This window comes from Sturnira hondurensis, unplaced genomic scaffold (genome assembly GCF_014824575.4).
Source record: "Sturnira hondurensis isolate 20B ecotype Veracruz unplaced genomic scaffold, ASM1482457v3 Scaffold0015262, whole genome shotgun sequence".
Classification (NCBI taxonomy): Eukaryota; Metazoa; Chordata; class Mammalia; order Chiroptera; family Phyllostomidae; genus Sturnira; species Sturnira hondurensis.
In genome coordinates, this window is record NW_028087893.1 from 667,357 (window position 1) to 683,469 (window position 16,113).

Genomic DNA, 16,113 nt, shown 5'->3' on the forward strand with positions numbered 1-16,113 from the left:
AGGGGCCGTCAGCGGGGTAATGGAGAAATAAACAAGGGCATGTGCACATAATCAAGTACCACAAGTGAAGGAGCACTTTGTGTTCCGATACGAAATGGTGGGGTGGTAAAGAGGAAAGGTAAGAACTGAGTGTATGTTACGCTTCCTTTTGTGGGAAGCAAAAGGATACGCGTGCCCCACTGCAAATGTCAAACACACAGAATGCTGTTTTCTCTAGAAAAACAGCAAAGGAAGCTGTTGACACCGGATGTCTCTGGAAAGGGGGTGGGAGAGAGACTTTTCACAGCATACCCTTCTGTACCCTCTGAACTCAAACCACATAAATACAAGGTCTGTCCAGGAAAGTCCAGCCATTAACAACACAGCAAGAACAGTTAGCTCAACATCGATGTAACCTGGCAGCCAAGGAGAGAGGAGTGGAATGCACGTGTGTGAATAATGACAACTTCACTGTACTGGTCAGTGGGGGTTCCCAGTAGACAACATTGAGTGAGTGCCTGTGCTGTGTGGCCGTCACATTCACAGTGACTGAGCGAGTAGAGTGATGAATCTGCATCAAATTTGGCGTTAAGCTTGAACGTTCCTCTGTGCAAACTATTCAGATGATTTCCAGAAGGCCACAGCTATGGGCAACTAGTGACTGGCAGCCTCATCATGTATCACATCTCGCGAAGAGTTTTTTGACCAAACTATCAAATCACTCAGTTGATTCAGCACCTCTACAGTCCAGATTTGGCACCCTCTGGCTGTTCCCCACACTAAAATCACCTTTGAGAAGAAAGAGATTTCAGACCATCGATTATATTCAGGAAAATACTACAGGGCAGCTGATGGTGACTGGCATAACTGTGTGAGGTCCCAAGGTGCCTACTTTGCAGGGGACTGAGGCATCACTGTCTTATGTCCAATGTTTTGTGTATCTTCTTCAATAAATGTCTCTCTTTTTTTGTATTATAAGGCTGGATACCTACTGGACAGACCTCATATGCTACTCATTTTTAAAATTACAAAGTTTTCAGTTTATCAAAGTGTGTTCACATGTGTTTGGCTTACCATCATCTGATCACAAAACTTATCGTTGAAGGAGTTCGGGAAGAGTCTGGTGACTGAAGTCAGACGGTTCACAACGTTCAGTGTTAAGCTTCGATAGTCCCCCAGCATCATCAGTAACGGCCGCATGTGTGTGTGGATTTGATCAACTTCTATGGTAGCCCCTTCTAGAAACTATTTTGAAAGAAAGTTCACAAATGAAAACATGACAGAATATACTTTATAACAGAACAGAACTCATATGTGCCTCTAGCAGCAAGTTTTTGTCTTTCTTGGGAAAGTGAAATGTTAAACATGTACCTTCCAGAAGTTTCTATGCCATGAGGAAGACTAATCATCACTGTTTAATATTTTAAAAGGTTCAGTATGACTGTGGACCAGGTAGAGACATTATTACAATCATTGTATATTAATAACCCCAGACAGACTGCCAGGCACACAGAGCTCCTAACACAGAGTTCTCTCACACACACGCACGCATGCACACACACACCCCCCCCAACAAACACACACACCCCTCACCTTTCTCATACAGGCCTCTCCAGCCTCCTGGAGCTCACTGTTTGTGGAGTTGAGCGCTTTGAAGAGTGCGGCAATGATCTTCTCCCTGGACTGAGGGAGGTAATTGCAGGCAGCAAGCGCATCTTTAGGGAGAGAAATATATAATCTCATTATTCACCTGATAAACACATGAACAAGTTCCTCGTCTAAAGACTCTTACCAACAAACAATATGCATCGCTAAACCTCTTTCCTCGTATCTGACCTCAAGAAAGACAAAAGAACACATATCTGCTCACATTAACTAAAGGTGAAGTCAACAGCCTGCCTGAAAGGCCACGGTCAATCTCCCACTATTCAGACAGGAGGGAGAAAGGCTGACGAGGGAGCAAAGGGTTCCCCACTGACACTGCTGGGCCCAAGACACCAGCATACAGGGAGAGCGTGGCTGACCTACAGGCAGCCTCAGGAGGGACCTGTGCAAAGGGCACAGTCCGGCGCTCTGGCGATGAAAGGAAGAGACATTCGCAACCTGGCTTCCCTCCAGTATTCACGTCCAATCAGCCAGTCTCCTCCCAACTTGGGAGGTCAAGGCTTTGGAAACACAAATACTCTTAGGAAAGGGGACACCGCTCAATCCTACGGTAGTTAAGAGATAACACTCCACCAAGAAGGGTGCCCACACTGGGTCACAGGAATGTATGAGAGGCACCCCAAAGGAAAGAAAACCCATCAGATGAGTGAGAAGCGGGCAGATGCCCCTGCTCTACACCCCAACTCTGGCTCACTGCATCCTGAGCACCCCAGCCCCATCCTCAGGATCTGTGTTACGCTTCCGTCTCTCAGCTCTTCTGCCACTAATCTGGGGTGGGGGGGTGGTCTGAGGGTAGTTCACTGAGGGTTGAACACCCAGAAAGCAGGAGACAGTCAACTGAGGAAATCTGTGCTGGGATTTATTAAAAGAAAGAGGGAAATGACTGTTTCTAAGTGCAAGGGGGAGTACTGATCTAGTGTATTTTCCTCAACTTAGCACAACTCCTGTGCTAAATGCTGATGACTGACACCCGTGAAAACCTCGAGGCAGGAGGGTTCTCAGACACCGAGTCGCCACCGTGTCTATAGACTGTGGCTCCTCATGCAGCACACTCGGAGTCGGAGGGAAATGGCTACGCGAGCAGCAAGGCAACTCTGTTAAACCCGAGTATTAGATGCATAAGAGAACGGTAAAGAGTTTATTACAGAGTAAAATCCACTTTACTACAGAGCAAAAAATAATTTAAATCCTAACAATCTATAAAAACCACTGACATCTCATTATCCAGTTTGATATACAAACATAATTTTTGACCCAACCTTAAAAACAACACAAGAAGCAAAAAAAAAAGAAAAAAAGGAAAAAAAAAAACCACAGACAACAAAAAGAACAAAGAGGCCCCGGCCCCTTTCACTTTGTCCCTCGCAGCCCCTGTCCGATTTCCACACACTTACTCAGGGCAGCGATGCGCAAGGGCACGAGCGACGGGAGGCTTTTGTAGCAGGGCAGCTTTGTCAAAGCCGAGTCCTCCGCCTCGCACAGGTTCAAGAGCTGCGAAAGGTGGAGCATGTCAGTTTAGCCCACTCCGCTGCAGAGACAAAGTGACCCGGCAAATACGGGAACACAGCGATCCTCCGCACACCCCACAACACACACAACTGGCAGGCAGAACTCAAACCCAAAAGAATGGATGAATAAATTTATTTAGTTAGTTAGTTAATTTCTTTACTTAACATAAGGTTAGTTTTCTGGGGCTTTTTAAAAGATTTTATTTATTCCTTTTTAGAGAGAGGGGGAAAGAAGGAGAATGAGAGAGAGAGAAACATCAATGTGTGGTTGCCTTTCAGGCGCCCTGTACTAGAGACCCAGCCAGCAACCCAGGCGCGTGCCCTGACTGGAAATAGAACCAGTGACCCTCTGGTTCACAGCCCATGCTCAATCCACTGAGCTACACCAGCCAGGGCTCAAACCCTAAAGAATTTACATGTGAAAATGTGACTAAGCTTCCTAATTCTAAGCAAACTCAGTCAGCCTCATTAGTGAAATGAATCCCCACCCTTTCTCGCCCACTGAGACCACGGGACATTTTTTCTTCACACAGAGAGTCACTCTATCTCCCTGCGAATTTCAGGATGGCAAGTACCTCCTCCTCCTCGTTCAGAACTGGGCCAGCACTCAGCACCTGCATGTGCTGTAAGTCAAATCTCCGAGTGGGCATGCTTCTTTTTTAAGTACGGAAAAGGGCCACTGTGTCCTCCTGCGCCAGAAACCACCCTGTCCTCCCCTCCTTCACACAGGCCAGTGTGCATACATGTGCACAGATGTGGACACCCATGCTTGTATCTTAGTGGCCGCACTGTAAGGCCAGGGTTCCCAGGACAGCCATTCACCAGAGTCCCCTGGGAAGCTTTCAGAAGGTCGATTCTCAGGCCTGACCCCAGACCTACTGACCTGAATCACCAGAGAGCAGACTCGGGAGTCTCTATTTTCCAAAAGACCCTCTCATGTTTTGCTGCAGCTAGCAGACTGACACACACTTAGAAAACGAGTTTCCTTCCCCGAGATTTGTCATTCAAGACTACCAGGTTCTGGTCTGGAGTTTAGTGAGATTTCGATGCAGGTGGCAATGCATCTGCCCCCAGAACCACCAGAGGAGCTGTCCTCCCACTGCTGATGGTTCTGCAGGACCCTCAGTCACGTCCCAGAAGTGATGTCTCACACAAGGAACGTAAGTCATAGAAGTTCAGAACCAGACCCCATGATCAGATGGTCCTACACCCAAGCAGACACACAGGACTCGGAAAACCAGGAGGCAGGCTGTCATAACGGGAAATTCTGACCGAGTGTGGCTCAGGACAGCGCTGCTTCCGCAGGGCAACACCCCCAGGAGCATGATCAACATCTCACAAAAACCACAGGTTGGGACTGGCCACCCGAGCAGTCCCACAGTCTCAGAATTAATGCCTGTAATTTGACAGTATCTGAAGTCTAACCTCTGCCTGTCACTGTCTGGTATCACCATACACTGGAAAGTTAACAGTGACCAACACTTGTGAGATGCCATCTGCCTCTGCCCATCAAAGGGCAAGTCCAGTCCGCTGAACAACATGAGAGGCCAGCAGGGTCAGGCATGGTCAGGACACAGGCTCTAAAGCCACCATCATGGCGCCCACCTCCGGCCCAGGGCACCTCTGCCGTGGCCTCAGGGGACAACAAACCCCCAGGCTCAGCATCTGCACCTTCTCGATGTCAGAGCTGCAGAGGGCATTCCTGTGAAGTGAGAGCGCTCACCATGCACAGCGCATCCAAGCGATTACTACATGCCGTGAGCTGGCACTTGCTCTGTGCCGTCTTAGTCTGGGCAGCAGCTGATGGGACCACGACTCACACAGATGGCAGTCGTAGCTCCGGATTACGACCTGCAGGTCCCAAAGAGCAAGGTGCCGGGAGAGGGCAGGCAGAGTGCAAAGGACGCAGGACATCTACCTACCTGCGGTCTCCGTGCCCACTTCCCCCCAGTCCCAGACGTGACATAAGGGTGCAGAGTGCCGGGCCAGGCTACAGCTGGTCACCTGTGGCAACTCCCTGTCCTTCTCTGAATGCTGCCCGACCAGTCTCCACACACACAGACAGGCGACCAGACCCACGCCATCGCCACCCACGCCGTGCGCACCACCACCCCCCTACCTCTGTGTAGAACACCTTATGCTCCACCACGTTGAGGTCCATCGTGAAGAGCCGGGGCTGCAGCGTGGTGCAGAACGTGTTCCCCTCCATCAGGCCAATCTGCGCGTTGGCGGGCTGGTGCCGGAGCAGATGCTTCTTGGGCGGGACCATGTCCTGGAGGACCTAGGATGGGCAAGGTGGAAGCACCACTGACCACCTGGCCTTTGAGAAGCAAATGCCTCTCACCGCAATACTCAGAAACAGTGACCAATCTGAGCACCCTAAGACATGACAGGTTATGACAAATGTCTTTTAGTTAGGTGACAGAGAATGCCTCATGTGCTAAACCTGGGCCATGAGTGCCCGACACGTCTCATTCCTAAGGCTCCAGAGTCACCTCTCCTAAAACACACAGGCCTGGGGAAACAGCCTGCTACCTCCTGACGCCAAGTCGCTAACACAGCCACTGCTAACACCACCACTCTGCCTTTCGCATATCCAAGGTCAAAACCAGCATGTGCACATAGCGCTCTGTGGACACAGAACTATAAATTATGCACCCTCTACACCTCAGGTTTAAAGGGAAGGAAGTCGCACAAGTTCTGCTCAGGTTACCCTGCTCCAGCCACAGAACTCTCACCTCTTTGTGGGGTTCCATGATCACTGTCACACTCTTCCCAGTGACCTGGGCCAACACTTGCAGGGAGTGCATAGCTTGTTTCCTCACAGTAGAGTTGGGAGAGGTGACTTCGCGAACCAAGTCGTGCGTCACGTGGTGAAAAGACTTTTCCTGAGCGGCCACAATCTCTTCTGCTCTCTCCTCGTCTTTTAAAGGGGTCGCACACCGCATCAGAAGCTGCTCCAGGGTGGTCTTGGCCATGGCAACTGCCCCATTGGAGACCTGCAGGCCAGGGCCTCCTTAGACCGAACAGGCCCAGGGCCCCCACAGGGCTACTGCACAGCCGCCCGCCACAAACACTCCCACGGGGGTGAGGAGGGCATGCCCCTCGTGCCAGCTAATTCATTAAGACAATGTCATAACCTGCTCCAGGTATTTCAGCTAAATCACCTTCTTACACCTAATTCCTGTTGGTCATTCAGAAGAGAATACAGACACAGACATGATCTTCATCTTTACCGAAAGGACCAGGGGCAGCGCCCACCGTACTGTTTGTCTCACTACAGCTGAGTGCAGGCTCCCACCCAGAGAGGACGGCGGCTTCTGCAGGTGCATCTAGAGCACGCGCTGCACCCCCCGAGGCGGTCTGGCTTCTGCCTGCCCTTCGTGAGCGCAGGCAGCTGCCAGACAGCCGGAGAAGGAGCTAGAGGGGTCCCAACGCACCCTTTTATTAAAGGTGCCGTTACAGAACTTAGGCTTTTAGGAGAGCAAACGCAAAAAAATGGCTTGTGCTAACTATTCTTCTCCAGGCAAATCAGCTTCATGGACAGCCGCGGGGGGCAGTGGACACCGCCCATCACCTACCTCTCCAGTTAAGTCCATCATGACAAAGAGAAGCGCTTTGAGGAACGTCTGCTGGTTCTGCAGGACCCACGTGAGGGGCAGCCGCTCCATGAGGAACTTAATGGACACCACGCCCCCCAGCTTCGCGTACCAGGCCTGCTCATAGCAGCACGCACACAGGCGCTCCACAATGTAAGAAAACAGGGGCAGCTGGCACGCCTGCGGAGAAGCACAAGCACATGGACCTCCCTGTGTCACTGCAGGTCTCGTCAGGCGCAGCCCCCAGCCCCGAGACAGAAGACCCTCCACAGTCTATCCTTACCCTCTCCTTCGAGCCCAGGATGATGCTTGCAACATCGAAAATCACCGCGAGGGCCACCTCCCCGATCTTGCAGAGCTCCTTCTCCTCGTATGCCATGCAGATGGCTATGGCGTCAATGAGGACCAAGGGGTCCATCCCCTTGGACCCATTCTCCTCACTGTGGAACATGGCTGTGCTGGGCTGGCTGCCCACCTGGTAGCAAGGTAGCAGGAACGGACCTGAAAGAGAGTGCAGGTGCGTGAGAGACGAGCATATGCATGCAATATTCTTTTCCCTCAAACTGCCCAAGTACCTCATTCTTTCCTTTGGGGTCAGGAACTCTACAGACCAACTTCTGTTGAACTGCAATTATTTATAAACTAAGCAGTCTGATTAGCACTAAGGTAATTTTTCTGAATGTTTTCCATTACACTGCATAACTTGAATTTATTATTTTTAGATTCTCTCAATCATAAATCAAAATGTATTAATTTAAAATGAGACCCACTACCAGGTACCTTCTTTTTCAAAAAAATCACTACACAGGCCAAGGGGCAGAGCGCAGGAATGACTATGGGTTACCCTCTGGACATCCCTGACATAAAATAATAAAAAGCTCTGGCTGGTGTGGCTCATTAGATTGAGCGCCAAACTGCAAACCAAAGGATCGCTGGTTCGGTTCCCAGTCAGGGCACAGGCCTGGGTTGCAGGCCAGGTCCCCAGCTGGGGGCACACAAGAGGCAACCGCACATTAATATTTCTCTCTCTTTCTCTCTCCCTCCCCCTCTTTAAAAATAAATAAAATCTTTAAAAAATAACAGTAAAAAGCAACAGCGGCTAGCTATGACACCCAACACGCACCAAGAAACCAGTCTGCCAGCACGGTTATAACTAACGCCCCAGGGCGCCCAGCACCAGCCAGAAGGGGGTTGCCCAGAGGCACCCTGGGAGGCTTCCTGGTGTGCTGGGATGGTAACACAGAGGAAGCTCTGAGAAACCACCCCAGTGCGAAACCACACAGTGTTGACTGCTGAGGCCAAGGACCGTTGCAAGGCAGCACGCACCCCACACCCTGCGGTGCCCGGAGAGGGCTATGTAGTGTTTCCAAGGGCGAGGGCTCTGAGGACACAGGCCAGAGCGGTGTTGCCCAAGCATGTGCACTGACCGGCGCTGGTCGGGAGGAGCTACAAACACTGGGTGTGTTCAGAAACTTACAAAGCATTGGGCAGAGCCCTGCCGGTCTTGCTGTTTTTCACAGAAGCACCAGTCTGCAACTGGTTAGCAATACAACCAGAGACACAAAAGCGGTCCTTCGCCACCGGAGCCTAAGAACACCTGCAGCAGAGCCAGCAGTCATTCCCGATGGGGAAAAGGCCCAGAGGCCACCCAGGAGCAGAGCCGGGCAGCAAGGGAGCCTTGGAGGAGCTGGCAGGGCAGCAGAGGCGACGTGGAAAATGACACGGGGCAGGGGCCACAATGAGTGTGACTGCAAACTGCCTCTGTGTTACACACCGCAGTTTTCACAACACCATCACTGAAACACCAACAATCTTTTTCAACGTAATGAAGAGGAAAATCAGAAAACAAAGGCCCAAACTCAATCAGCCAAACTCAGCTTCTCTGAAACACCACCAAGTCCTGACGCAGTTTTTGAGGCGCCCTGAAGAAGCCACACAGCCACTGCCTCGGCCCCACTCACCACACTGCTGGGCAACAGCCACCATGGTGTAGTGGCGGATCAAGCTGGCCACGAAGGGCAGGGCACTGGGCCGTAGGTCTTTAATGACCGCAGACATGAAGGCCCCAGTCAGAGCCTGCTCGAACGTCTTGCGAGCTGGAGTGTCCTGTGCTTTGTAGCGATGTGAGATGATGACGTTAGGTATGGCCTTCTCTGTGAAGCTGGAAGACAAAGTTAAGTCCATGGTCACACACCGAGGTCCTGAGCTTCCACCCTGAGCGCTGATCTCCGACCTGCCCCCCGCACCCTCTTTGCCCGGGAAGGCCCGAGTGAGCAGCCCTGCTGCTGTGACTCCTGCAGCACTGGGCCTCGAACGCAGTGATCCCACCAGGAACACTCACAGCCAGCGGTTCACAGACACCACACGTGTCCCGCCTGGGGTGAGCACAGGAAGGACTCAGGTGATTTATAAAATGGCAGCAGACTCAATGTTTCTATCATTTAAATTTCAGGTTGGTGTTTGAATTTGATCTTTCATAATTAAATAAGCCAAATTCAAAGAAGTAACATAATCACATAGAGACAAAAAAGCTGTTCCCTAAGGGCAGCTACACACCTGTCACACGTTAAGAATCAAACCTCGGGTGCTGAGTCAAACTGTGGTGCTCACTGATGAAAAGCACTCACTGCCAAGTCAATGACATGAAATAGCTAGAACCCAAGCAGTCAGAGGCAGGCGAGCAGACATCAAACATGAGGATAAGAAACAGAAGTGTTTTAAAAATTATCCGTTTCTTTGACATTTGAACAGCTCCAGCTAACAGAACTTTCTTCCTAGGACAAGAAATCCACCTCTCATTTTTCCCCACTGACTCCGGGTTCTGCCTCTGAAGCCACAAGGCCCTCCACCACCACCCACGACAGCTTCACACTGAGTGGAAGTCTTCTTGGGTCTTCCCAGCTCATCGTAATGCTCCTAAAGATGCTGCTGGGGTCGAGGTGCCCAGTACAGACATCTGATCCCAGTAGCCTCCCCACCCTGCTCTTCCCCAAAGACCCAACTCGGCCAGAGAGTGGCGGCATCAGCTTAGAGACAAGAAAACCTGCAGTCAGCTGGACTGAGTTAGTTTGATCCTTTCTTCCACTTCCGGTCACACTTAGAACAAAATCCAAGGTCCTCACTGAGTCCTCCCACGCCCTGCCCCCCAGCACCTCTGCCCTTGCACCCCCACTTCCTCCTCCAGACCGCACAGTGGTCTCTGGGCAGTACCACTTACCACTCCAACAGGACTTCCCCAACCACCCGATTTATTAAATTGCCCTTTTGACACCCACCCCCCTTAGCCCAGCCACTTTCATCCTTTGTCACCTCGTGGTGCACATACACTAATTACTAAAGTTCAGCAGCACAACATAAGATGTACTTTTTGCTAATCTGACCAAAAAATGGAGTGATTTACATTCATTCGCACTGGATGGCTATTGCTGTGTTGCCGCTGCCCCTTTTTACTTGCCAGTCTCAGGGGAAAGAGGTCAGCGTCCCCAACCAGGTTGCCAGGTGCTACGTGTTCTGAACAACCCTGCAGAATGGCGTTGCGCTGGCTGAAGCCGCCACTTAAGCCTGACACATGTCACAGCACTACTGCCACTGCCAGTGTACCTCCGTCCCTTCCACGCGGGGTCTCCCCCACTCGAATGCGCGTTCCCTGAACACCAGGACGCAGTCTCATACACAAGGACACCTGGCACCAGAACGCACTGTCTGTGAAGAGCAGCCGAAATGCAGAGATGGAGCAAGGGCGGTCTCCACGATAAATGGACAGCGGACATCCAGGGGCCAAGAACAAAAGCAGACCCCTGCTCGGCACTATTCACAGAAATCAACTCCAAAGAGGTTCAAGATCAAAATGTGAAGAACAGATCATACAGCTTTTGGAAGATAATATGAACCAGTATCTTCACGGCTAGTACATGGGAAACAATTCCCCACAAATGGTACAAAAAATATTATGCAAAATTAAGAACTGTATCAATCATGGACTCTGTTTATCAAAAATTCGACTGAAAGGAGGAGGGGGTGAGTAGAGGTGGAAGAAGGTATAAAGAGGATAAGCGGTAATGGAAAAACTACAATAAAAAATAAAGTAACAGGTCAAAAATAAAAGGAGACTGAAAGACTTAGAAACAATGAGGCCCCACTAGCAGCTCCCCTGGACCCCTGTTCACAGCTGCTCGGCGCCCCCTTCTCTCAGGGGCAGTGAGTGGCGGGGCCCAGGCCTGGGAGAGGAGGGACCCGGTGAGCCAGCGACACCTTGTGGAGCTGGAAAGGAAGCACCTCACAGCAATGGGGACAGGTCACAAGACGGGCCAGGCAGGAGGGGCTCTCACTGACTGAGTCTGGACAATCTGGCCATCAAAGTAAATGACGAGCTGTCAGACATCACATGAAGTAAGCACCCGCGAGCCTGGACTGCTACAAACACTAAAGGAGGAGGAGGGAACGCTCCTCCTCACATCACAGAAACCGGAAACCAACGTCAGGAAATCAGTATGTGGCACCTGCACAGCAACAGAAAGGAGCGAACCCCCGACAAACTGCGTCACAGGTGAGCCCCAAAAGCGCTGCGCCAGGTGAAGGCAGCTGGACACGGGGGGCCACACACTGCATGGGCCCATCCGCAGTGTCCAGAAGGAGCGGACTTACGGACACGGGGAGTGGACCACTGGTTGCTTGGGGCTGAGAAGGGGGGTTCACATAAAGGGGCATTGAGGAATCTTCCCAGGGGAATGAAAACATTCTCATTCTGATTTATATTTGTAACACTCTGGTATAAATCATTAACTTGGAACACCTGAAGTAGATATATCTTGAATATATAAAGTACACCTCAAAAAAGTTGTTAGAAAACCTTTTTGTAATCATCATGCCAACAGCTGAATCAGGAAAGCATCGTCAGTAAACACTGTAGCTGGCAACTAGCACCCTGATGACAAGCAGGGCACTCACGTTACCTCAGGCCATCTCCCCACCAATTACTTACGAACTACAAACAGTGAAATCTGGCCTGGCAGTGGGGACAGGACACTAACAACACTCCCACCAACGGAGCAGCCAATATCACGCAATCCATGGTGGGACTGTGCGGAGAATACCTCTGGGGGCTGCAAGGGCAGCTGCAGGTTCCAGCAGACAAGCACGGTCGGAATCTCATCAGGGGGACTCGGGCAAACGCGCACTGGGGACACGCTGCAAGTGACTGGCCTACATCTTCCAAAAATGCCAATGTCATAAAAGATTTCATAAGGCCCAAGTAATTACCCTATTTTTCTATGAATTCGCCTATCTAACTGAAATCTGAAACCTTACTGAACAAAGTGGTTACTCATGACTGCTGGTCTGTATCAGAGACGCCAGGCACCACTGCCTTCTTGCCTCCGGCAGCGGCAGCAGCAGCGGCAGCAGCGCCCTTCCCGCCTCGCACTGAGGACGGAAAGGATGGAAGACGATCCTCTTCCTCCCCCCTTGCCAGAAGCTTTCCCACTTCACTACGATCTAAAAAATCGGCTTTTGGCTTTATTGCATTCTACTGTATATCTTCCTTTTGTTCATTTCTTCTCATCCTTTCCTCTTTTTGTTTATTTTTTCCTCATTTTTAAAGGAAGCGTTTAGCTCAATTTGACATTTGTTCTTTTCCATCACAATTTTAACAGCTTTATTGAGGCATAATTCACATGCATAGAACTCATTTATTTTAATTAGCTCAATGAGCTTTACATTTCCACAGCTGCACAACCATCACCACAATCCAACCCTGGACCACGCTACCCCCAAAAAGTCAGCCCCACCCCAACCTCAGGGCAACTACTGACCACAACCTGACCTGGGGGAGCAAAACACAAATGTCATGCGACAAATAACTGGGGAAAGAAGTGTCCCCAAGGACTGGAAAGCAAAGGACCACTGAGTGTGCGCCACGTGACAGGCGCTGCGGCCACAGGGGCGAGCAGACGGGGGAGAAGAGCAAGGCCCTGGGTTCCTGAAACTCCCAGCCTCACAAGGAGGCGGCCACAAGGCAACCACCACTGAGGTGAACACCAGCGCACAAGCACCCGAGCTCTCCTTTCCGTTTTCTCGAACAGCCAACACAAGCATCACGCAGCAAACAGCACGCCCTTTTCCCAGTCTACAGGAGTGTGCCCGTGGCGCTAAGGAACCCACCCCGGGAGCGGGTCCTCCCGCTCCTGAAGCACAGTGTGCACCGCAAAGGAGCAGACCGAGACGCGGACGTACTTGGGGTGTGCGAGGAGCTGGTAGAGTGCGTGTTTGTTGTCCTCGAGGCTCATCATGGCCACCAGGAAGCACTTGATCACCTCCCACGCCTGCCTGCGGTAGTAGGGCTCTGTGTTGGCACTCTTCAGACAGTCCAGCGCGGTCTCGATGGCCTGCGGCGACAAGGAAGCAGGGAGACTACAGCATGTGCCGAACCGCACGGCTCTGAGAGGCCCGCACCGACCACATGGGTGGCGCCCAGGAGAGTCTTCACAGGCACTCCCTCCTGAAGCGAGCGCACGGGCCTGCACGGCTAGAAGGCGCTCCCCGTGGGGACACACCAGCAAGGACGGAACCGCACAGTTCACATGAACACGTAAAACAGAGACCTCTGACTCCGCGCTCAAACAGTCAACAGGAGGTCTTAGGAACGCAGGGAGCTCGGGACCACGCTAGATACTGGGTTATTGCCACGTGGGCCACAGTGCTCAGGAGAGTGACAGACTTCCTGCAGACTCCCCGGGTCTGACCTCAGAACTGAAAGACCACTGTCCTGCACTTTCACTACATTGCTCTTTAGAAGAGAAAACATTTCATGTCGTTTTCCCAGGAAACCTACACAGCAACACTCGCTCCTGCCTTCACCCTCCCTCTCAACGAGGCTGGGGGGGGGATGGGCGGGCAGGGGGCATACAGTCTCACACACGCAAACAGTCTGAAGCCTGTGACCACTAGGATGACACCTTGATGACAACTGGACACACACACAGCAGAGAACCAATCTGTGTTGAAGATCAAAGGTCAGCCCGGGCTCCATGTGAGCAGCCAGAGAAAGCTGAGAGACAGCTCCACACTCAAGGGCCCTCCAGGCAACAAAGCATGCTCCGCCACTCGAAGGTGATGTGGCCTCTCAGGAGGTGACGCAGCCTCTCGCCGCACGGCCCAGCTGCATGCCCACGTTCTTTGGGGCACAGCAGAGCTATCGCTTCTTCTGTGGCCTCTGGTCTGGTCACTAACAGGTAATAAATCACGTGAGGGTAATCTCCCCAATTTTAATTTGAAGAACCAGTATAAGTGAGGAGCCGATGACCCACTGCAGGGAGTAAAGGCCTGTGCAGCAGGCCTGACACAGGCCTGGCCAAAGGGGCTTCGCAGACGCTGTCAGCCAGGGCTGGCCCAGCCCGGGGACGCTGCTGCAGGGGCAGCGTGGGCCTCCGCACACATGCAGGAGTGAAAGAGCGAAAGCAGACCGCCACCTGACATGCCACACAAAACTTACCTCAAAGTGGACTAAGACTTGACTGTAAGACTTGAAACAATAAGATACAAAGAGAACACGGACACTAAATGTACAGGCCTTGGTCTGAGAGGACTTTTGTGAGCTGATCCCAAAGGTAAGTGAGACAGAAGGGAAAATGGATGGGACTGCACAGCCAAAGAAACCACCACCAGGACAAACAGGCTGATCGGAGAAGCGATCTGTGGACGCCGCCTCCGGTGAGCGGAGATTCCACAACATGCACAGAACGCATACAACTCAGCAGTGAAAACACCAACCTGATTAAAAAGGAAGCAGCCCTGGCTGGGTGGCTCGGTGGGTTGGCACACCGTCCCATACGCCACAAGGCTCAAGGTTCGATCCCGAGTCAGGGCACAAACCTGGATTGTGGGTTCAATCCCTAGTCAGGGATCTTATGGGAGGAAACCGATTAATGTTTCTCTCTCAAATCAATGTTTTTCTCTCTCTCTCAAATCCATAAACATATCCCCAGGTGGAGAGGGAGGGAGGAAATGGGCAGAGGACCTCAACAGACACTTTTCCGCGGAAGACATACAGAGGGCCAACAGGTACATGAAAAGGTGCTTAATATCACTAATCTATCAGGAAAATGCAAATCAAAACCACAATGAGATGCCACTTCACACCCGTTAGAATGGCTTTTACCAGTAAGGCACGAAAGAAGTGTTGGAGAGGATGTGGGGAAAAAGGAATCCTCACACACAGCCGGTGGGACCGTAAACTGGCGCACCCACTGCGGAAAACCGTATGGAGATTCCTCAAAAAAGCATGACCCATCAATTCCTCTCCCGGATATCTACGCAAAAAATTTGGAAATATTTATTTGTAAAGATATATGCACTCCCTTTATGCTGCAAAGAAAGAAGGAGCTCCTACCTTTTGCAACATCATGGATGGAACTGGAAAGCATTATGCTGAGTGAAATAAGCCAGGTGTTGAAGGACAAATACCATATGATCTCACCTTTAACAGGAAGCTAAACAACAAAACAAACAAGCAAGCAAAATATAACCAAAGACACTGAAATAGAGAACAGGCTGACAGTGACCAGAGGGGAGAGGGGAGGGAATTTCAGGGGAAATAGGGGAGGGATTTAGAGGAACATATATAAAGGATACATGGACAACAACTGAGAAGGGTGGAAATGGGAGGGAGGGGGGGAGCATGGGGGTGGGATGGGATGAGAGTAATAGTCAGAAAACTGTACTTGAAAAATAATTAAATTTAAAAAATCGGGAAAAAAAAAGATATGCACCCCTTTCGATCCCCAGTCGGGGCACGCGCCTGGGTTGCGAACCAAGTCCCCAGTAGAGGGTGCATGAGAGGCAACCACACATTGATGTTTCTCTCTCTTTCTCCTGTCCCCTCTCTCTGTAAATATATAAGTAAACAAAATCTTTTAAAAGAGGTATATGCACCCCTGAGTTGCAGCATTATTTACCAAGACATAAAAACAACCTCAGTGCCCTCTGATGGATGAGTGGATAAAGATGCAGCACAAGTAAACAATGGAATATTACTTGGCTGTAAAAAAAGATGAACCCCTGCAGTTTACAACATGAAAGGACTTTGAGAGTATTATGCTAAGTGAAATAAGTCAAGATAAAAGGCTAAGAATCATACAATTTCACTCATGTGGGGATAAAACAAAAACAACAAATAGAAACCTCACGGGCACAGAAACAGAACAGGGGCCACCAGAAGGGAAGGGGGCAGAGGGGGAACGCGAAAGGTTAGGGGTCAGACATATGGCGATGGGAGGAGACCAGACTTGGGATGGCAAGCACGCAACAGAGTGTACAGATGGTGTATCACATAGTTGTGCACCTGAAACTCCTATAATGTTATTAAC

The 16,113-nt window shown here is 50.9% G+C and overlaps 1 protein-coding gene across 10 annotated transcripts in view; it reads right to left on the minus strand.

The window, feature by feature from the left end:
* The window catches only part of TRRAP (transformation/transcription domain associated protein), a 122,347-nt gene that overhangs the window by 69,766 nt on the left and 36,468 nt on the right, over nt 1–16,113 (minus strand). For 9 of the 10 annotated variants that reach the window (XM_037064408.1, XM_037064413.1, XM_037064409.1 and 6 more), the window contains exons 22-30: nt 12,983–13,134; nt 8,713–8,912; nt 7,035–7,252; nt 6,734–6,931; nt 5,891–6,151; nt 5,272–5,433; nt 3,039–3,135; nt 1,573–1,694; nt 1,054–1,224 (exon numbers count right to left, since the gene is read on the minus strand). In XM_037064408.1, the coding sequence (XP_036920303.1) occupies nt 1,054–1,224; nt 1,573–1,694; nt 3,039–3,135; nt 5,272–5,433; nt 5,891–6,151; nt 6,734–6,931; nt 7,035–7,252; nt 8,713–8,912; nt 12,983–13,134 (1,581 nt within the window). The remainder of the gene's footprint in view (nt 1–1,053; nt 1,225–1,572; nt 1,695–3,038; nt 3,136–5,271; nt 5,434–5,890; nt 6,152–6,733; nt 6,932–7,034; nt 7,253–8,712; nt 8,913–12,982; nt 13,135–16,113) is intronic. The other variant, XM_037064410.1, reaches the window with a different exon arrangement.